We start from the raw sequence: 23,133 nt of genomic DNA, 5'->3' as shown, positions 1-23,133 counted from the left end.
TCAGATGTTACACAGATGAGGGAGGATCTTGGGAAATGAAAGTCTGGGAGGATAGTCAAGGGACTGGAGAAAGATTCACTGACCAAACTTTCAGAAGCACTGGGACAGTTATACACATAAGGGTTTGTGAGAAAAATCCAAGAAGCTAAGACTGTCCAGCTGCCAAACTGGGATTGCTAGGGACCTAGGGGAAGCTATTGCTCCTATGTAACTAGTGCCTCTCTAGGTCCACTTCCAAGCATCTGGTGGAGGACCTGGGACCGTTGTTGGTCAAAAGGCCACCAGTCATGAAGACAAAGTGAACTCAGAGGAGAGCAAGTGCAAGCTGGGATCCACAGGATCCACCGTGTCTGTCACTATATCTAGTCAAGAGTAATGGCCGGGCTTCCCTGGTGGCGCAGTGGTTGAGAGTCTGCCTGCTGATGCAGGGGACACGGGTTCGTGCCCCCATCCAGGAAGATCCCACATGCCACGGAGCGGCTAGGCCCGTGAGCCATGGCTGCTGAGCCTGCGCGTCTGGAGCCTGTGCTCCGCAATAGGAGAGGCCACAACAGTGAGAGGCCCGCGTACCGCAAAAAAAAAAAAAAAAAAAAAGTGTAATGGCCACTCCTTCACTTCTGCCTTCCAAAATCTTACACACATACCTCTTTGGCTAACTCTAACCTAGAACCTCACAGGGAAGAGGATTTTGGGAAACAGAGCTCCCAGCTTAACCAACTTGATATAGCACAACCCAGCCTAGCAGGGAACAGCATATGCAGAGGCCCTGAGAAGGAAATGAACTCAGTGTACTTCAGAGTTAGAAAGGAGGTGAGGCTGAGGCTCAATAAGTGATGGGAAGAATGAAGGCAGCGTGGTCAGGGAAGCAGGCAGAGCCTAACTCGTGTAGGGCTTGGTAGGCCTTGGTATGTATGACTCAATCCTAAATTACAGGATTTTTTTTTTTTTTTTTTTTAGTTTTTAAGAATATTTATTTATTTATTTTTTTAATTTATTTTATTTTTTTGCTTTATAACAAATTTAATCAGTTATACATATACACTAAATTACAGGATTTTAAGTAAGGTGGCAGTCTTCTGTGAATGATGCTTTGAAAGGATCATTCTGGCTGTCATGAATGGTAAGGAAGCAAGAGAAGAGTTGAGAAAAAGAAGCAGCAGAGAAAAGAGTAAGCTCTTGAGGTAGCCTAGGAAAGAGACATTGATGGCCTGGACTATGGGTATAAAAATATAGATACAGAGAACTGGTCAGGCAGGCTTTTGATCTCATTTCTCCAACCTCTTTTTTCAGTCCTGGAAACATCTCTCTGTGTGTATGAGATGTGAAACACCCTCTATTGCGAAGAAAGTGCAGCAGAGGTAAATGGTCGGGGGAGGCTGGGACTGACCCTGAGGACTTGCTATGCACCAAGATCTATGCTGGGCCTGTTCCTCACAACAATCATGGAGGAGGAACTTGGCGTACAGGGAGGTTAAAAAGTGTGCTTGAACCAGGTCACACAGCTAATAAGGGGGGGTGGGGATTGATCTTAACTCAGATATCTCAGAAGCCAGAATCTTAGCTCCCTCCACAGCATACTGCTGTGTCTCAGGTTAAGGTCCTTGTGGGCTCTGTCATGTTCACCATCAGCAGCTGCTACCTGCCCAAATATCACACGTATCTGGCCTCTCAGTGTATCTCAAACGTACAAGGCTGGTAGTCTCTGTCCACTCCCAACCTTCTTAGAGACTCCATACTGCATAATACCTCCAGCCCAAGTTTTCTGGACTCTGGAATAACTTATCCTATGTTTGGGTCTCCATAACTCCTTGAGGCTTTATAATATTTAAACATATATAGTTTTAGGTTATGGAAAAGAGTCAGGACATTTTTGGTCTCCTGGGTATATTTCTTATTGGAATAGCATTGCCCTTGAGGATTAGGAAATAAATTGCATTCCGCATAAACTCTTGTTAAGTCAATGTTGTTATAAGGTATTGTCAAATTTTACGCTGAAGTTTTTTTTATGTCTCCAAAGAGCACTTTAAAGAGCTTCCATGTCTTTATCTCAATTACACTTTATTTGAGATGAAACCAAATAAATAAGGACACATGAGAATTACTGTTACACGTGCAGTAGTTGAGGTACGTGTCTGAGACATTAAAAAATCAAGACTTGTTTTCTGAGCAGTGGTGCATTTATTGATAGCATTGTCTTTTAACAAAGAAACTATTTCAAAGTACAGGGTATATATGTCAATACTGCTTTGCACTTAATTATTTGCTTAGATAGTGTACATGTATATATAAATGATGAATGATTATCATGTATATATATGCCATAGCTACTTAGTCAAAACATGTGGTCTTTGGGTATCAGTTATACACTGTCCACTTTACCAGTGAGATGCAAGGTAACTGGGTCAGACTCTCAGACTATGAAACATTTAGATTTTTCAGGGGGAGTTACATGAAAGGAGCTAAAGAGTTTCATGATTAGTTAAGCTGTTGTTAGGGATCACCACTGGAAAGCACTGAAGATCATCTGCAGTGTAAGGAGTGACAAAAACTGGGAAAGTAGGCATAGATTTAAATGCTGGCCAAAGACATTCTCTCTTACACAGTTCTCAGAATCTCCTCTTTAAGAGGGTTTTCAAGCCCTGCAGAGGCTAACTGGGCACCAGCCATGCTTCCAATAACAGGATTTACTGCTCTCTGTAGCTCTTGGTAACTTAATACCCCCTTTCTTCATGAGAGCTGGTGTGGTAATTGATAACGACAATACTTTACAAACTTTGAAACAAGTTAAACTGACAGTGAAATTCATATTTACCTAAAATGAGTTTTTGAAAGGATCTTGGTGGCTTTCTCATAAGATCATAGAAAAGTGAGGCTTGTCAGGAATGGTATTGAAGGAATTTTTGTATTGGGTGGGGAAAGGCTGGGCACTGGGTGATCTCTAAAGCCCCTTCCCATTGTAAGATTCTATGATTCTAAGTATCCTGTATGCTTAATGACAACAGTTTAGAATATCCATAAGTGATTTAAACATTTCCTTTTTATCTTTTGGAGAGGCCAAGTTAACATCCTGTCAGAAGAAAACAAGGATGTTGCATCACCCCCAGTCCCCAAAGTGATAATGGCCTGAGGATAATGAGTAGAAGATGTTACCAGGGGTTAGATAAATGGAGTAGCCAATAAATAGCCAGCTCCTGCTTTGAGGAGATGGTCTGGTTGCCCTCCTACCTGTAACAACTGCAATCAACAGATTATTTGAAACCTAGTTCCACAGTATATTAGGCACAGTGGCAGATTCGGGGGAATAAACTGTGTCCCCTGCCCTCAAGGAGCTGACAATCTTGTTGGAGAGTTAAAATTAACAGACAAAAAATAATTAGAAAACAACTAAGTGCTCACCTGTATGGTACTGAACACAAGTGAAATAGGAGTTTTAAAATAATCCAAGTATCCAGAAGATTTTATTTAAGAGGCAGGATTAAAATGAGCTTCAAAGACTGAATCAAGTGAGGATGAGTGAAGAGAAGGAGGTATTTCTGTGGGGTGTTGGGGAAAGAGTGAGAAAGCAGTAGACGCAGGTGAGTGAGAGCGTGACCTGTATAGCAGAGGGGGCAGGCACTGAATTGTGGTAGGACGGTGAGGAACTGGCTTGACTGAAGCAGAGGCAACAGTGAGGAATAAAGCGGTTACCCTGGCGGGCAAGATGGAGTCACATGGCCTCAAAACCAGACAGAAGGTTCTGAAAGCCAATTGCTAGTGTTCTCCAGTGGTGATCCCCAGAAACAACAAGCACGAATATCTCAGATGCATTGTATGAGAGGCCCACAGGCAGATTCAAATACAGATACTGATGGCTATGGCAGCTTGGTGAGGTCCAGCTCGATTCCAAACTGCTCTGCTTACCAGCATGCTGCCGGGCTGGGGCCTGCTGACGTGTGCCTCAGGATATTCTCTGGAGTCCTGGGAAGCCTACAGCTGTTCTCCCAGGCAGCTCTTGTGTGTGGGATGTGGTTGTGAGGACATTTGTTCAGATGTGGGCGTTACTGAGATTGTGGGCTTAAGCATGATGAAATTCAGTTGGTCAGAAGTGGGAGAACAAAGACAAACTCTAGCCTCTAACAATTCTTCACATTTGGATTTTAAAAGCAACTTTCTACCTTTAATTACAATTTCAAAATAATGCTTTACATTTTCTAGTTCAAATCAACAAGGTATGTATTAAGATGCCATTCCTTTTTGGAATTATTTCAGTATAGTTAAAAAGAAACTTTTTAACACAAAATACTTGCTGGTAAAATGGTAGCTCATGTAGTCTTCTTTTGAGGAGGATGTAGAGATTTTTTAACTTTTGGAACTTTCTTGTTTTTTTTATATTTTTTCCCTTTCTTTTGCTTTTTCTTTTGGTTGACCTGTGAGGAGACAGAAAAAAAAAGGGTAATGTTTCCCTATCTTACCATTTTTCCTTCCTTATATATTATATTTGGACTCTCCAGACTGTGGTCTTTCTTTATCCCCAGAACCAGTTTAAAGTCGCTTCAGTCTCAGAGGGGCTCTTTTTGATTCTATCTCACTCACTTTGATGCGGAGGCAGTAGCCTTCTGACTGGTTCTCTTTTGTCCATTTTCTGGGCTCATTACTATCCCCACTCCAATCTTGCTTATGACCCACCTGTCCCAACTATAGTTTTCTGAGGTTGGTACTATTATCATCCAATGTTTACCGATGAGGAGACTGAGGCTCGGAGCGGGTGACTTGCCCAAAGTTGCACAACTAGTATGTGGCAGAACTGCTAGTCTGTCAGAGTCCAGAACCAAGCGCCCAACTACCTATTCTGTGGCCCTCTTCACACTTAACCCCTTAGCACACCATGCAGGATTCTTCCCCCTTGCCTGGTCTACTTTTCTATCTCAATCCCTTCACTCCCTCCACACAAACTCCAGCCACATTACCCGGGGTTCCTGGAGCACAGTGAGCTCTCTCATGATTCTAGTCTTGTTTTTCATGCTGTCCTTACCCTCCTGGTGAACTACTTATCCTTCAAGACCCAAATCAAATGTCACCTGATATGAAAAGTCTTCCTTAACCCTTTCTTCCTGTTCCCTCACTTCTGGCAAAGTTAATTACTCCTTCTTCTATTATCTTCAAGATTCTTGTACATATATTTATTTTATATTTTTCACATTGTACTATAATTAGTTGTTAGCAAATTTGCTACAGCAGGAAGGGACTTTATCTTATTACCTTTTTTTTTTTTTTTTTTTGGTTGTGCCATGCAGTAGTTCTCCAACCAGGGATTGAATCCGGGCCCTGGCAGTGAAAGTGCCAAGTCCTAACCACTGGACCACCATGGAATTCCCTACCTTATTTCCTTTCTATCCTCACTGTCTACCATTCAATACACATTTATTGTATTGGACAAGAAAGACAAGCTCCCTACCCTCATGGAACACACATTCTAGTGGGAGAGATAGACAAGGGATACTGTAAGCAGGACTACCATTACACCTCAAGGTGATGACATCATTCTATGAAAGAAATAGGAGCACAATAACATGAATGAAGAATGTATCCTTAAAGGAACCACATGATTCTTTGTCTTCCAAAGTTAATTTCTCAAAGAAAGAAAATTTTGTTCCTTTTTTTCACCAACCTGTTTCTCCCACTCTTTAATCAATTCTTTCACATCTGTTGAATCTGGGTTTAGACAGGTTTGATCCCCGTTCTTCATTGTAGCACTACCAAAGAAATAGCAACAAGATTTTTTTTTTACTTTTAATAATTTAAATGCTTCATCTTATCCACAGAATTCAATTCCCCAATTAAAAATGTATTTGTGTCATCACCATAAGCATCTGAGACTTCCAGTCTTTTTCCTGCCTTTTCATTTTTTAAGTGACTGAGGGGACTTAGATACATTTCTAGGATAGCACATAACTCTAAATTAAAAAAAATCCAACAGTATATGCAATAGGAGAAACTTAAATCTAAGGATAATATTGGTTCTGTTATGCTGGAAAAAGCTATTTATGTTTAAGTGAAAATATAAAATGGAAAAGTTGCCAATATATCTACTTTCTTTTCCCCCAAAACAATGAAAATGAGCATGAATTTTGCTAAATTTTCTTGTGAAACAACTTAAAACATAAATAAAATGTTTTCCTAAGACAAGATTAACAGACTGGTTGAATTTTTAAAATTACATCAGACTCTCCAGGAACATTTAAAGACTTTTTTCTTTAATTTCTGTCTAATCTAAGAATAAGAGTAGTCATTCTATACATCATCCTTGATTTAGGTTTCAAAAAACTTACAATAGGCATATCCTTTAATCTAGCAATTCTAATCTCTAGAAAGGTATTACTAATAGGAAAGAATTAAAGATACAATATTGCTACAATAGCAGTTTGTTTTCAATAGCAAAAAAAATTGGAAATAACCTACATTTAGGTGTTGGTCATATAGTTATGGTACGTCCACATGACAGAATAAAATTTGGCCATTAAAATTGACATTATTAGGAAAAAATGATGTTATTACAGAAGATTTACTGACAGGAAATGTTCATTATATAGTGTTAATGTAAAAGCAGATTACAAAACAGTATGTAGTGTATGATTTTATTTTTGTGTACATATATTGTGTGTATAAATATATATATATAGTGTCTATATATGTACACACAAAGCCAATGAGGGAGATTTGGAAGACTATATGCAGAGAGCTTAACACTACCTATCACTAAATGGTAGGATTGTAGACGATTTTTAATTTCTTCTTTTGGGTTATTTACATTAAACATTTTCTACAATGAACATGTCATCTTTGGTTCCTAATCTCTACCAGAAATTTCTTGTTTTTTTTAGAAGAAAAGGAAGAAGTAGACCGGATTTATGGAGGGGCAACTATCTGCATTTTAAGTGTCTGAATGGGCAAGTATTCTGAGGGTAATACTCACACTAAACTTATTGCTGGAGCATATGTGTTGGATGAGTTTTTACTTACATGATTTCAGTTTTCTCACAAGAAGGGCTTGGGGCAAATTGTTTAAGGTCCTTTAAGGATTTTGAATGGATCCTTCCCAGGCTGGTGTTGATGCAGGAACAGCGTCCATTCCTCATTGTTGGAATTCCTAAGGGAAAAAGAGAGGTAGACAACATCGATTTAGAGCAATGTCTCAATTTAGGCGATCCACCCAAATGATACATTTGACTTAGTCATGATTATTACTATCATTTACTGAGTGTCTGTTAATCATTACCACGAGATTTTGAGTAGGTGTTATCTCCGTTTTATAGATAAACAATCCAAGGTTCAGAGAAGTTAAGTAAAAAACAAAGCCTTTCAGCTTTTAGGGGACAAGTGCAGGGTCTCAGCTCACGTTTCTTTGGGTCCAAAGGCATTACTATTAACTACCATATTTTACAACCTTAGGAAAAGGGATTTTTATAATATTCAATAAATGTCTATCACAGGTCAGATACACAGATACCTAATTCATGTGTGCTATGCAGACGATAGTATCTCAAGCAACTCCCAAAGCCATTTTTTATCTGACCTTAGTGAAATGGAGTTGGTACTCGTTTCAACAAAAAGCTCCACTTACAATAACTAATTACCACCACCATCCTGATCTTTCCCACTGCCTTGGTTTTCAGTAGTACTTTAAACTTTTGAAAATTCTTTAAAATACACTATCTTCATTCCTTAATTTTTTCATTTATTCAACATACATTTACTCAGTACTTCCTATATGCCATACATTGTATAGTAGGTAGAAAAAGCATAACTATAAAATTTCCATTTTACAGCTGAGGAAACTGAAGTCTAGAAAAGTTCATTAATTTGCCCCAAATAACAAAGGTAGTTAGTAAACAGATTAGGGACAACCTCTCTGATTATTGGATACTTAATTAGTTAACCACAGACATACTTATCAAGAAACACTGTCAGGGTGACAAAAATAATTTAGGAGACAAAGTCTTCCATCTCATTATCACCCAGTTCAACAAACATTTATTGAACACTTACTCTGTGCCAGGAATTCACACACATGGACTGAGAAGACTTGTATTTGACTTGGCAGGTCCAAGATATGAACTTTGGATAATTGACCACAACTGACTCACATCACTTTCTGATGCACACAAAGCAGTTACCTTTACTGGCAAATCAAGAGACTTTTCTAGCAGTTCACATCTCTGAGTTTACTAACCCAATATAACTCAGAATCCCTTACCTTGAACTCCAGTCAGAGTCAGGAAGATGATACCCAAAAGGAGAGGAACACCACTTTTCTTCATAGTGGTAGAATGGAGTCGCTCCTGTATTTGTTCTACTGAGTCACTCCTGTATTAGATTTTAAGCCTGAGAAATGCTTTAGAGAACATGCTCTTGGAAATCATATTTATTTAGGAAATCCATTTCCCTCCTAAAATCTGATTGGCTGGTTGTCTTAGCTGATTCAGCTAAACTGACCACAAACTTAATTGTGCTGGGGGAAACCCTACTCTCTGATCCAAGGGAATTTCTGCATGCTTTATATCTTTCCATTTCACAATAATGGGTAGTTTATCATAAGAGATGTGAAACCATCATCACTGGCAGTCTTTAGCACACTCACAGCTGCTCACCTTGATGAAGAATAAGTTATATAATGAATATAATAACATCATACAAGAAGGGCTGGAGATGTGGTTTCCAGTTGGGAAATATTAAAGTCCAGATAAGTAAAACACTATTCAAATTTTCTTACTATTTGTAGAGTATCTTTATGTATAATATATGGCCACATTTATTTTTTCTTATATTGCTTACCCAACAATCTTAAACAATCAAAATACATTTAAAGGCATCTTAATTAATTCAGGGACTAGGTCATTTTCTACTGTGGTAGGCTCTTTTTGTTTTTTATGTCATTGCTGCTACAGATTATTATTTTTTTAAATAGATAGAATAATGGATCAGTTGAAAATAGACAATGGGTACTACATCAAACTTAAAAACTTCTGTGTATCAAAGAAAACAATCAACAGAGTGAAAAAGCAACCTATGGAATGGGAGCAAATAATTGCAAAACATATATCTGATAAGGAGTTAATATTATATGGAACTTCTACAACAAAATCCAAATAACCTGATTAAAAAATGGGCAGACTCGAATACATATTCCTCTAAAGAAGATATACAAATGGGCAATAAGCACATGAAAAAGGTTCAACGTCACTAATTGTTAGGGAAATGCAAATCAAAACCACAATGAGTTATTGCTGCGGACCAGCCGGAAGAAGACCAAACCGATCAGAGCCAGAAGGGAAGGGGTAAGGAACTGAAATAGCATTGATGAATGGGGTCAGAAGGACCAAGACAACTGCTGGTTGCAAGGCAAATTTTATTGCGCTACAGTTGCAGATTAAATAGACTAGAAAAGGGAAGGTTGCCAGACGGTGGTTTACATTATCTGAAGACTGCCTCGGCTCAAGGTTAACTTCCCTGGGAGAAAACCCATAAACCCAGAATCATCAAAAATAACCTGCACGTGCAGGGGGGAGACAGCTTTGCTTGTCTCATTTTACATTCTTTCTGATCTCTGGGCCCTGGTAATTTATCTCCCATGGAATGGAACAAGGAGGGGAACAAGTAGGGACAGTCCCTTCGAGCAGCGGCGGCATGCCTGGCACGTCCGCAGCCTGCTCTCATGGCTGACTGCTTCCCACAAGTTATCACCTCATACACACCAGGATGCCACTATCAAAAAACAGAAAATAACAAGTGTTGGCGAGGATGTGGAAAAGTTGGAACCCTTGTGCACTGTTGGTGGGAATGTAAAATGATGCAGCCATTATGGAAAACAATATAGAGGTTCCTTAAAAAATTAGAGGCTTCTCAAAAATTAAAAATAGAATTACCATATGATCCAACAATCCCACTTCTGGGAATATGTTCAAAAGAATTCAAAGCAGGATCTCAAAGAGATATCTGCACACCCATGCTCATCGCAGCATTATTCACAATAGCTAAGAAATGAAGCAACCCAAATGGCCATTGACAGATGAATGGATAAAGAAAACGTTGTATATACATGCAATGTAATATTATGCAGCCTAAAAAAGAAGGAAATCTTGTCACATGCTACAACATGGATGAACCTGGAGAATATTAAGCTTAGCAAAATAAACCAGTCACAAAAGAACAAATAGTCATAGGAAGTATCTAAAGTCAAATCTTAGAAACAGAAAGTAGAAAGGTGGGTGTCAAGGGCTGGGGGAAAGGGTGAGATGAAATTAATCTTTAGTGGGTTTAGGGTTTCAGTGTTGCAAGATGAAAAAGTTCTAGAGATCTGTTGTACAATAATGTGAATATACTTAACACTACTGAACTGCATATTTAGAAATGGTTCAGATGGTAAATTTGATGCTACATGTTTTTTACCACAATAAAATAAAATAAGAGTAAGGGATCAGTTGCATGTAGTGAAAATCCAAATTAATAGTGGCTAACTAGATAAAAGTGTGTTTCCCCAAACAGAGGCAGGTGACTAGGGCTTGTACGGTGGTTCTGAGGTCTCCATGAGGTCTCCCGGGCTCCTTCTATCTTGTTGCTTTATCACCATCTCTACATTGCTGCCCTCATGCAAGTGGCCAACGGGGGCTTGCCACCATGTCCACTTTCAAAGTACAGCTTGGTGGGAAGGCAGAAAAGGGGCATGCCTCTCATTTCTTCACATCACTTAACCATACCCTGGACAAGAATTTATTCACATGGCCACAGCTAGCTGCAGGGAAAGTTAAGAAATGTGATCTTTATTCTGGTTGATCCACTAAAATTTGAGGGTTCCATTACTGTAGAACAGTGTTTCTCAACCTTTTTTTTTCATAATTGCTTCTCCCGAGATAAATTAGATCAAATTTAAATTAACATAAATCTAAATTTAATTTAATTTCTTGCTAAAGAGAAAAATTAAATATTAAGAAATAAAATTTTGTTGGGTAGGGTTGAACTTTGGTGGACCATAAGTCATTGTAATATCTAAGATTTTTTAGCCCCCCAAGGAACCAATTTTCTGTCTCCTTGAGGGCAATCCTTCCTCCCCCGCATTGAGAATGCACGCCGTAGAGTAGGAGGGGAACAGATACTAGCATTTTCTGTTACACAATGCACATTTTTGGACTGGTTTCTAGATGGATTATTATGCTTAAATACAATATTAAGAATTCTTTTTGAAGAAAACTTGTGGTGATCTTTGACACAGCTTATTCATTTGGTTATGTTTAATTTTTGGTAATGACTGTGACCATGGGTAGGGTGGAGCTGGGTTCAGGTCCCAGCCTTGCTACTTAACATCTGTGTGCCAAATACTTAACTTCTATGAGCCTCAGTTCCCTCAGCTGAGAAAACTATTACTAACCTCACAGGTTGGTGAAATTAATGGTAACAAGGAATTTCAACTGCAAAACACCATAGAGCTAGTGACCATTTTTTCTAGCAAAGAAAGTTAGATGGAACCTTCTTAGGATAAAGAACAAGGCCTAGAATGGTCTGCCCGTGCCCACCTTTCAAGTCTCTTCTTGCATAACTCTCTGCTTTCCCTCCTTCAGTTCCTCAGAGGGGCAATGCTTCTTCCCATCACACTCTTTTTGCTCATGCTGTTCCCTGCCTGGAATGCTGTGCCTAATCTGCCTCCCTATCCTACTGCTTAGTAATTTACCCACCTTAAGATTTCCAGGTTAGCCTGCGGAGCCTTCCCTGATCCCCAGACTTGGTCAGGTCCCCCACCATGTGATTTCACGGCACTATGCGCCTCTCCTCATTCAAAGGACATGCAAGGCAATGTTACGTTATCTGCTATCTTACGGTGAACATCTCCTTCCACCACTAGAACAGGGAAGGCTTGTGAAGGTCCACGCCGGCGCGCAGTGCCGAGTGCAGTTCCTGGCACTCAGTAGGCGCACAGTTAACACGTGCGCATCAGTAGGCGCACAGTTAACACGTGCGCAGGGAACCAGTGAGGGAAGCGAGGCCCCCGGCCTGGCTCCGCACTGCGCTTGCGAGGCGCTTCCGGGCTCAGCGGGGGTAAGCACACGGCTCATGCCCAGCCAGTCAGTTTACAGACCCTTAGGTGGGGAAGCTGCCGTCGCAGCCGGAGCATCTTGCTCCGCTGGTGGCCCTGCTGGTGTTTCCGCTCCCTGCGCCCGCTCCCACCGTGAAGCACGTCGAGAAGAAAGGTAGTGGCTGTGCGCCTCGGGATCTCTCCCCTCTGCCTCCTGCGTGTCCCCTCGACCCTCACCTCCCAACCCGAGGGGGTGGCGCTTCCCCGAAGGACGCCGGGAGCGGGGTCCGGTTTGCAGCTTCCACGCGAGGCTTGGGCTGAGGCCGGCGGGGCTCTTGGCCTCGGAGGGGCCCGGTCATTGCGGCGGAGGCCTCCGGGCCAGGTCTAGGAGGGTCTTTCGGCCTTGGGTCGCGGTGACTGGGACGGAAGTCTACCGAACGAGAGGAGGAGGTGCTGGGGTCATTTAGGAGTCACTCGAGGACCAGTCTTATTTTTTTTATCCGGAGGTGGCGAACTTTCTCCGGTTGCCTGAAGGACGGAGGCCCCGCCGAGTGGTCGGGCTGCTCCTCATGCGGCGGCGCGGAGCAGGTTTGGCCCTTGGGCCTGAAGGCTGGAGCCGCCGCCCTCAGATGAGGCGCGTTCCTCGCTTGTTTCCCAGGCCTCCTATTGGAAATTGTCCAGACAAGGCTGAGAGAAAACACGTTTACGACTGAAAACCCCACCGAAGGGGCGTTTATGACTAGATGGGGCATTTAGGGGAAACAGAAACCTGGGGAGAGGACACTGCGGGCAGTTCTCACAGCCCTGGGAAGGAAGCCAAGGATTAGAAGCCCCGCGAAACTAACAGATAATTGCGTTTCCCTTTGGATGGAGTTTTAACCTCATTTGCCTCCTGTCCCCGAGGCACTAAATGCTGATGTCACCCTCCCGGGCAGAGCAGGGTTCTGTTTTCACATGCGCTCGCCCGCCTCCCTCTTTCGTCTGTTTGGTTATGGGGCCAGTGCTGTCTGTTTGATTATCTACACAGCGTGACCCTGCTGCGGTGAAAATCTGAGTCTTCCCTTTTACTTTGAAAGGGGAAGTAAATTTCTCTCATAGTGAAACCCCCAGGCCTGTTTGAATTTCTTGCCGCGTGGACTTCCCCTCCTCTCAGCAGCTATTGGTAGTATTAAAGGATGCTGACTTGAAAAGACTTTATTTCTTGAAAGCCTCAGAAGCCCCTACTTAGCATTCTGATTTTTCTTCTTTGCTCTTTTCTCCCCATGCAGGGAGTCATTCCTTCCTTCCAAAGTATTACAGTATGGGAAGTTGCCTAGAAGCACATCATAGCTGGAGGGGGGTGAGGGGTGGAGTGGGGTTCATGTCCTGTCTGTGTCTCAGGTAACGAAGAGAAAAGAGCAAGTTCTTCCTTTACTGATCTTAATATCTGGCCTCCTGGTTTATAATTTTTTATCTAAAGTTTATGGAGTGGATAAAATATGTGAAGAAACTGTCCTGAGAGGGAATGTCAGTACATCATTTAAAGGACAGCTGCAGCTGAATGCTGGCAGTAACACATTTTTGCTCTATGACTTTTGGCAAGTCAGCTTATAGTCTGATAAAATGTAACCATAGTTATTAAGAAGCTGCTGCCTAACTTGAAAAGAAGTTATCCTGAAAAGGAAGAACATATTTTTGTTTAACATATCCACGTTAAAGCGATTTACGTTCAGATTGCTTATCTAAGTAACTTTAAGTAACTTTACAAGGAAAAAAATCCATGTTCTTGAAACCCTCCATTTACTGTTTATCATTATTTCATTCATCAGGCTTTTATTATGATCGTTCTAGGACACAAATATGAACAATCATCAGTCTCTGCCCTCAAAGAGCTCATAGTTGAGTGAAAGAGAGCAGCATGTAAATTAGCAATTACTGTAGAAGAAGTGGTATGATAAAGGATTGTACACAATGATTGGAGGTGCAGGAAAGGTCACAACTTTGGCTCATGGCCTCAAACACAGTTTGAGTTAGTTCTGGAAGGAGATTTGGTTGGAATTAGTTACTAGGGGAAGGTGGGCGGCAGGGAAGCATTCTGAGCAGGAGGCATGAAAAAGTGTGCTGCTAAGTTTTAGAAACTGCAAAAACTGCAAGAACTTTGGTAAGGGCGAAGGGTAGCGTGATAATGGGGGAGTGGTGAGAAATGAGGCTAGAAATGTAGCAGGATCCAGAGGATGAAGGGCCTTGTAAATCCCTGTGTGGTGAGGAGACATTGAAGGATTTTACCCAAGGGAGTGACATGAGAACATTCACAAACACATACCCACACATATACACCTGTATCTAATCGGACTCTTGTCACTAAAAAATATCATTTAATTTCTCTTATTTTACATAAACATTTCCCGGTATCTGTGTAGTTTATACATTTTAAAAATGGTTCTTGGTATTTGTAGTCTGTTTTTTCTCAGTGCTGGGCATTGTAGTTGTTTCCCTTGGTTCAGTAGTACAACAAGTACTCTTATTTGTTTAGAGATTTTACTTTCTTGGGATATTTTCCTTCTTTGGAAGTTTAGAGACAGAGGTTAAAAACATTTTTATCTCTTCTGTAACATTTTAACAGTTCGCTTGTCAGAAAGATTGGACTAATTTTGTAATGCCTTCATCAGTATATAGATATACCAGTTTCCCAATTCTCTTGTCATTTGTATTTACTTTCATTCATTTAATATGTGAAACTGGACGCCTGAGATCAGTACTTATTTCAGTTTTTTTACTTATTGACAGTTTGTGTTGGCTTAATATCTCCATCTTCAACCTTTTCAGGATGACTTGTCAAGTGGAGTCAGGGTGTTGACTTTATAAATCCATGTCATTTCTTTACAGATTTTGAATAGGAAGATTTAATCCATTTTCAGTTAAAATACCTGCTTTTTCTATTTTGTTGCCTTCATTTCTTGCATGTTTCTTACACAATTTTTTGAAGTATAACACGTTATATGTGCTGAATAGTGTCGCCCCAAATTCATATGTTGAAATTCTAACTGCCAGTACCTCAGAATGTGACTTTACTTAAAGATAGGATTTTTTTTTTTTTTTTGCGGTACGCGGGCCTATCACCATTGTGGCCTCTCCCATTGTGGAGCACAGGCTCCGGATGTGCAGGCCCAGCGGCCATGGCTCACGGGCCCAGCTGCTCCGCGGCATGTGGGATCTTCCCGGACCGGGGCACAAACCCGTGTCCCCTGCATCGGCAGGCGGACTCTCAACCACTGCGCCACCAGGGAAGCCCTATGTGGGCTTTTCTTAATAAAATACCATTGATAAGATGAGAAGTCCTATTATCTACACAATTTAGAGTGGCACATTTATGATTTAGTCTTAATTTTATCCCTATTCCATTTAGTCAAAATGTGACTTTGATCTCTGTTCATCTCACATGATTGCAAGAATATAAGCATTCTTTAATTTTATCTTGAAAAAAGTTAATTTGTATCTCTGTAGGGTTTTAGTGATATTTATATATTCCTTTGAATTTAATACATTGTATTTCTACTAACTATATCTAAGATGTTTATCACTTCCAACATAATAGATTTCTTTATTGATCAGCATTACTTAAAATACCAGTTATTTAAATATTAGTGCTTCCTACCTTTGGTTGCTGGTGACATTTTCTTTATATATGTGCTTTGTTTCCTGTAGATTATAATAATTTTAAGGTGAGGTACCATGTTGTCTTTGTTTGCCTCATTGGATCTTGAAGGTAGTAGGTGCACAGTAAGTATTCACTAAGTTGAATTTGATTGAATTGAGAATCCTCCAAGAATCTTTCCCTTTCATCTCATATAATAATTTGAAGGAGGTCTTTAATTTCTTTTTTTAATAATTTATTCTAGACTTAGATTCCTCTTTTTCTTTTTAATAAATTTATTTATTTTTATTTATTTATTTTTGGCTGCATTGGGTCTTTGTTGCTGCACACAGGCTTTCTCTAGTTGCAGTGAGTGGGGGTTACTCTTTGTTGTGGTGCGTGGGCTCATTGTGGTGGCTTCTCCTGTTGCACAACATGGACTCTAGGTGCATGGGCTTCAGTAGTTGTGGTATGCGGGCTCAGTAGTTGTGGCTCGTGGGCTCTAGAGCGCAGGCTCAGTAGTTGTGGTGCACAGGCTTAGTTGCTCCACGGCTGTGGGATCTTCCCAGACCAGGGCTTGAACCTGTGTTGACTGCATTGGCAGGCAGATTCTTAACCACTGTGCCACCGGGGAAGTCCCAGGTCTTTAATTTCTAACAACAGAGCAAGTTTGTGCCCTCAGTGGTTCTAGAAGTAAAAAAAAGAAAAAAAAAGGGTGGTATTATGGTTAATAAAATAGTTCAGATAGTCTTGAAATTCTAGGAATACCTTGGAAATAATGACTATTAATATCTCCTTTAGGGCCCAGCTCTTGAAGTCAGCTCAGGTTTCTTAAATAAATCCCCAAGGTAGCCCAAGATTTCCAGTGTCATTTGCATGTAAGTTTACCCAGACATGACGTGCGTATACTGATGTCCCTATGGCGTGAAGTGAATGCGCTGCAAACTGATATGGTCTGTTCAAGGTCTGTGATGAATTAGGACAGACTCATGGTTTTTAGCCATTTGGAGATTACAGAGCTCTATGAGAATCTGGTAAAGGCTACAGATATGTGCACATTTGTACAATTTGCTTATAATTTTAGGGAATTGTTGATCCCTGAAAATCACACAGACCAAGGTAAAAGTGTTCTGTTCTGGGAATGATGGCACTGCAAAGACTCTGTAACTCTCCTTAAGGTCAGATTGATGTTAAACTTTTTTCAGTTTCTCCTTCTTTTTTTCTCCTCTTTTCCCATTCTAAAGTTAACTGAGGGAGTTTCTCTCTTGCATCTGAGCCTAGGAAATGAGATGGCCATGTTATTCTGGCTCCAGTTAGATTTGAGTGTCCTGGGAAAATGTTGCATAATATGTAAACAACATGCTTGTCTGTATCACAAGGAAAATAAGACAAGTTATTTTTTATTTTGAAAGAAGTATCTCTCAGAATGAAACCCTGAGGGGGCATGGATTTCCCCTTCTCTTAATAGCTATTGCTGCTATTAAAGCATTAGACTTAGTTTTAAAGCACTTTTATTTTTGAAAGTTATATAAACTCCTGCTTAAAACCTTAATTCCATTCCCAATAGGGACCTCTTGTCATCTAGTAAACAGTTTGCCAGTACACATATGTATATTTTAATGGGAGAAGGTCACCATTCCTTCTGTGTCTATCTGATGATTCAAAAAAACTAGTAAGCTTCTCTTTATTTCCAAGTTTGGAAGGTTGTCCTGTCCTTGGAGGGAACACTGATTTCCAAAGGATTCTAGCTATGGCAAATGTCAGTAACTCGTTTATTCATTTGGTTAACAAGTATTTATTGAGCATGACTGTGGGTCCAGTACTCTTGTAGATACCAAGGATACAGTGGTAAGTTAGGCAGGTATAGTCCCTGCTCTTATACAACTTTGTGGGGATAGAGAATAAACAGATAATTAAATATATACAGTTGACCCTTGAACAACATAGGCTTGAACTGCATGAGCCCACTTATAAGCAGATTTTTTTCAGTAAAACTACAGTATTATGCTGATCCGTGGTTGGTTGAAACCAGAGATGTGGAACTGCGGGTACAGAGGAACCTCGGAACTGGAGGGCCAACTAGAAAATTATACTTGGATTTTTGTCTGCCTGGGGGGAGGTCGGCATGCCTGACTCCTGCAATGTTCAAGGGTCAACTGTATTTACATGTAGTGATAAAGGCTATAAAGGAGGGTAACGAGATAGAGAGTGATAGAAATGGTGCTATTTTCAATGGATTGGTGAGGAAAGCCTCTGAGAAGGTGATATTTGAGCAGAGATAAGGAATAAAGAAAGCTTTGGAAGTGATGAGTATATGTTTGCTGTACTTGAGAAGCAGTAGGAGGCCAGTATGGAGGGAGTAGAAAGGCAGGGATGGAGAGTGGTAGGAATGAGGTGGGAGATTTATGTAGAGCCTTACAGACTATCATGGATTTTGGATTTCATGTGAAGTGTGGTGGAATTCCATTGGAAGGATAAAACCAGGGGAGAAACATAATCTTATTTATGTTTCATAAATATTGCAATTACTGTTGTATAGTGAATAAACTGTAGCAGGCAAGAGGGTAAACAGGGAGACTGACGACATACACATTATTATCTGGTGACCTGAAATACATTCACTAATAGTTTAATGATTTACAACACAAGGTATTAAGTTTTAGCCTAGCATGGAGAAGTTCTGGTATGTATATGACTGTTTTCAATTCAGATCTTTCTTCAGAGATGATTAGTTTTATGAAGATCACTGAGAACATAAATCCTAGCCCTTTAAGCTTGACACTTAAAATTCAGTGTCTTTGAAAATTGCTTAAATTTTTTTCTTCTAATTAAAAACAGTAAAAGTATTCTGTTTAGAAAACTTAGAAAATAGAATCAAAAAGAAATAAAATCATATATAATCCTATCACATAGAAATAGTATTTAAATTAACTCTTGACAGTTATTTCTCTTAGCAACATTTCTGGAAGATTTCTATTTCTACTTCACTTTTATTTGAGAAAACAGAGGCCCACACAAGCCTTAATGACTTATTAAGTATTGTATTCTTACTGCTCTATTGAGGTTCTCAGCAAGCCTCTGAATGGAGGAAGAACAGTGTTAGTTATCAACGTCTAGATATGGGACAGTGAATTAACTATGTATGGTCTGACAAAGAAAATTGAGAGATAAAATTACAATCATTTTTCTCTTTCCCATTTCCCCTTCCTTGTAAGAGGCCAATGTTCCTAAACCAGGTTGCAACATATTGATCACTGTGGGCCATTTATTTCCCCAGAAAAAGAGGTTCTCCCCCTGAGATTTACAACATGACCGTAATACAGTAGATATGTCCCTTTTGTTCACTGTTACATCAAATTTTATTTGTGTACATCAAACAGAGAGCTTTTTGCTCAGAAAAGACCTTCTTCTTCACCTCTTATCTAACTTCCTTAGGAATAGAGACTTTTATTTTTTTAAATATCTGCCTAGACTTCTCTTTCTGAACTAGATTTCTGATGAGCCTTGTTTTCTGGCTTATATTATAATTTTTAAAAATCTCATTAAAAATTTTTTTTCTATTTGTGGAGGAGACAAGTACACTTTCCCTTCCGAGTTTATATCCCTCGTGGCAATTAAGTAAGGCAATACCTTGTTCTGGACAAGGCAGTGTAGACTATAGTATTTAAGAGCCAGTATGCCACTTCCATCCTTCTCTTCCTGACATGGCAACCCTTGATTGAGATAGAGGGAGACTATATTCTTGAGTTAGCATAGAGGCCCTGCCAACCTGCATGGAACTTTGAGTGAGCAAGAAATAAACTTTCATTGTGTTAGGTCTTTAATATTTTGAGAACTTTGTTACTACAGCATAGTCTAGCAATATTGTACATTTTGGGGGGTATGTTTTATAATATGTGTATAGCTTATAAATAGTAATGATGGTGATGGCATACTAAGAATAGAAAGGCTCTCATGATCTAATTCCTGTCTGTCTCTCCAATGTCATTTCCCACAATATCCATACCTCTAACTTTAAGCTTACATTCCTCCAGATTGAATATGCTGATTCACACCTGTGTCTTTGTACATGCTCTTTCCTCTACTAGAATTCACTTTTATCCTTCTACCTATCAGATATATATGCGTTTTTCAAATTCCAGATTTGCCATCACTTTCCCAGGAAAGGCTTCCCTGATTTTCTGTGCTTTCTTTGTACATTTGGAAGTTTTTCAGTCCATGGAGTTTTTTCAGTTCAAATTTATTTACCTTTGTCTTTGTCATTAATAGTAAATTATAAACTCATAGTGTAGTAATTTCTTTTAACCTGGTATATAATCAGGATAAATAAATGTTTGTTAAATGAATGCCCTGCTTTTGAACAGAGAGCAATTTAAATCTCTATTGGTTAATGCCTCCTGAAAATTAGTTCACAGTCAGTTGAGAATAAGAGAGGGAACTTTTGTATAGATTCATGGGGTCAGAAAGAAAAAGAAAATGAGAGGGCAGGAAGGAGAAATTCTGCCACTTCAGTTTTGCTGTAATCCAGTTAAGGTTTTCATAGTAATGGTCATATACTGTATTCCTTTGTTACATGCCAGAATGTGTTACTATTCGCGCTTTCTCTCTCTTTTTTGACATTGCATTAGATTTTTATTTATTTATTTTTTCAGTTTCCCCTATTGAGGTATAATTGACATATAATATTAGCTTCAAATTTAGAACCTAATAATTCAGTATTTGTGTATATTGTGAAATGATCACCACAGTAAGTCTAGTTAACATCTGTCACATAGTTACAGTTTTTTTCCTTGTGATGAGAACTTTTAAGATTTACTCTCTGAGCAAGTTTCCAATGTGCAGTACAGCATTATTAACTATAGTCACCATGCTGCACATCACATCCCCAGTGATAGCTCTCTTATCCTTTCATTTTTGCTGGGTGAAGTTGTTTGACATACATGAAGACATCTCACAGCCTTAATGGTAACATTAAGTTGGTAACATTCTGGAGTTTTTTGTTTCTTTGCTAGTTTGTTTTGCCTTTTTAATGTAAAATAGAGCATGTGTTTAAAAATTAAAAGTGTATAGGTAGGGGCCTCCCTGGTGGCGCAGTGGTTGAGAGTCCGCCTGCCGATGCAGGGGATACGGGTTCGTGCCCCGGTCTGGGAGGATCCCATATGCCGCAGAGCGGCTGGGCCCGTGAGCCACGGCCGCTGGGCCTGCGCATCCGGAGCCTGTGCTCCGCAACGGGAGAGGCCACAACAGTGAGAGGCCCGCATACCGCAAAAAGAAAAAAAAAAAAAAAGTGTATAGGTAAAGATTAAAGAACAAATTCTTATGTACCCACTATCTAGGTAAAAAATAGAACTTTACTGTAGTCCAGAAGCCCCTTATGTGCTCTTCCCTGATTACATATCCTTCTCACCTCCTGAAATAATCACCATCCTGAACTTTATCATTCCTTCTGTTTTTTGTTTTTATCAGATGTGTCTTTACTGCTAAATAACATTTGACCCTTGAACAAAGTAGGGATTGGGGTACTGACCTCTCCCCCTAAGTCAAAAATCCATGTATAACTTTACAGTCAGCTCTCCATATCTGTGGTTCCACATCTGTGGGTTCAGCCAACTGGAGATCGTGTGGTACTATAGTATGTATTGAAAAAAATCCCCATGTAAGTGGACCCACATAATTCAAACTTGTGTGTTCAAGGGTCTTTGTACAATGTTAACTTTGCCTATTTTAAAACTTTATAGTAAATGGAATCATGCTGCATGCACTTTTCTGTGACATGCTTCTTTTGTGCAAAATTATTTTTGAAATTCATCCATGTTGATGTATATAGTTGTACTTCATTTATTTCCATGCTGTATAATATTCCATTGAATTAAAATACCCTAATTTACTTACCATTCTATTTATGAACATTTGGATTTATATCCAGAGTTTTACTACTATAAACAATGTTGCTATAACATTCTCTCATAAATATCCTATACAAGAATTTATCTGTGGTGTCTACATAGTAGTATAATTGCTAAGGCATAGAGTGTGCACATGTTAAATTGTATAAGATAATACCAGATGGGTTTTCAAGGTAGTTATAGCTATTTTCTCTTTCATCAGAAGTAGAGGTATCTCATTTTCTAGATACCTTCCTGACACTTGCTATTACCCAACTTAAAACATTTTTCTAGTCTGGTGGTATGAAATGGCATATTATAATGATTCCAAAGTACATGTTCCTCTGCGGTGGCTGGGGGGAAGCTTCGGAGCCACAGAGGAGAGCACAGCAACAGGGGTGAGGAGGGCAAAGCGGGGAGATTCCCGCACAGAGGATAGCTGCTGACCAGCACTCACCAGCCCGAGAAGCTTGTCTGCTCACCCACTGGGGTGGGCGGGGGCTGGGAGCTGAGGCTCGGGCTTCTATCGGATCCCAGGGAGAGGACTGGGGTTGGTTGCGTGAACACAGCCTGAAGGGGGCTAGTGCACCACAGCTAGCCAGGAGGGAGTCCGGGAAAAAGTCTGGAGCTACCGAAGAGGCAAGAGACTTTTTCTTGCCTTTTTGTTTCCTGGTGCGCGAGCAGAGGGGATTAAGAGCGCTGCTTAAAGGAGCTCCAGAGATGGGCGGGAGCCGCGGCTATCAACGTGGACCCCAGAGACGGGCATGAGACGCTAAGGCTGCTACTGCAGCCACCAAGAAGCCAGTGTGCAAGTGCAGGTCACTGTCCACACATCCCCTCCCGGGAGCCTGTGCAGCCCGCCATTGCCAGGGTCCCATGATCCAGGGACAACTTCCCCGGGAGGACGCACGGCACACCTCAGGCTGGTGCACCATCATGCCGGCCTCTGCCACTGCAGGCTCGCCTTGAATTCCGTACCCCTCCCTCCACCCAGCCTGAGTGAGCCAGAGCCCCCAAATCAGCTGCTCCTTTAACCCCGTCCTGTCTGAGGGAAGAACAGACACCCTCAGGCGACCTACATGCAGAGGCGGGTCCAAATCCAAAGCTGAACCCCAGGAGCTGTGCGAACAAAGAAGAGAAAGGAAAATCTATCCCAGCAGCCTCAGGAGCAGTGGATTAAATCTCCACAATCAACTTGATGTACCCTGCATCTGTGGAATACCTGAATAGACAGCGAATCATCCCAAATTGAGGAGGTGGACTTTGGGAGCAACTATATATATATTTTTTCCCCCCTTTTTCTCTTTTTGTGAGTGTGTATGCGTATGCTTCTGTGTGTGATTTTGTCTGCATTGTTTTGCTTTTACCATTTGTTCTAGGGTTCTGTCTGTCCGTTTTTCTGTTTTGTTTTGTTTTGTTTTAGTATAGTTTTCAGCACTTGTTATCATTAGTGGATTTGTGTTTTGGTTTGGTTGTTCTTTCTTTCTTTTTACTTACTTAAAAATTTTTTTTAATAATTATTTTTTGTTTTTTACTTTAATAACTTTTTTGTTTTATACTATTTTCTCTTTTTCTTTCTTTCTTTCTTTTTT

General features: G+C 40.3%; 1 protein-coding gene across 1 annotated transcript; it reads right to left on the bottom strand.

The window, feature by feature from the left end:
* Nucleotides 1-2,155: 2,155 nt before the first annotated feature.
* On the bottom strand, nt 2,156-8,445 carry CXCL9 (C-X-C motif chemokine ligand 9). Its single transcript, XM_082605002.1, has 4 exons — nt 8,234-8,445; nt 7,000-7,126; nt 5,648-5,732; nt 2,156-4,406 (listed from the first exon to the last, which is right to left on the bottom strand). The coding sequence occupies exons 1-4, from the start codon at nt 8,295-8,297 to the stop codon at nt 4,302-4,304; spliced, it is 381 nt and encodes a 126-aa protein (XP_082461128.1). The 5' UTR covers nt 8,298-8,445; the 3' UTR covers nt 2,156-4,301.
* Between the last annotated feature and the right edge of the window lie 14,688 nt (nt 8,446-23,133).

Source organism: Mesoplodon mirus (assembly GCF_964341445.2).
Source record: "Mesoplodon mirus genome assembly, chromosome: 2".
Taxonomy (NCBI): Eukaryota; Metazoa; Chordata; class Mammalia; order Artiodactyla; family Ziphiidae; genus Mesoplodon; species Mesoplodon mirus.
Note: the sequence above shows the minus strand (reverse complement) of the source record. Positions and strands in the feature narration are given on the sequence as shown.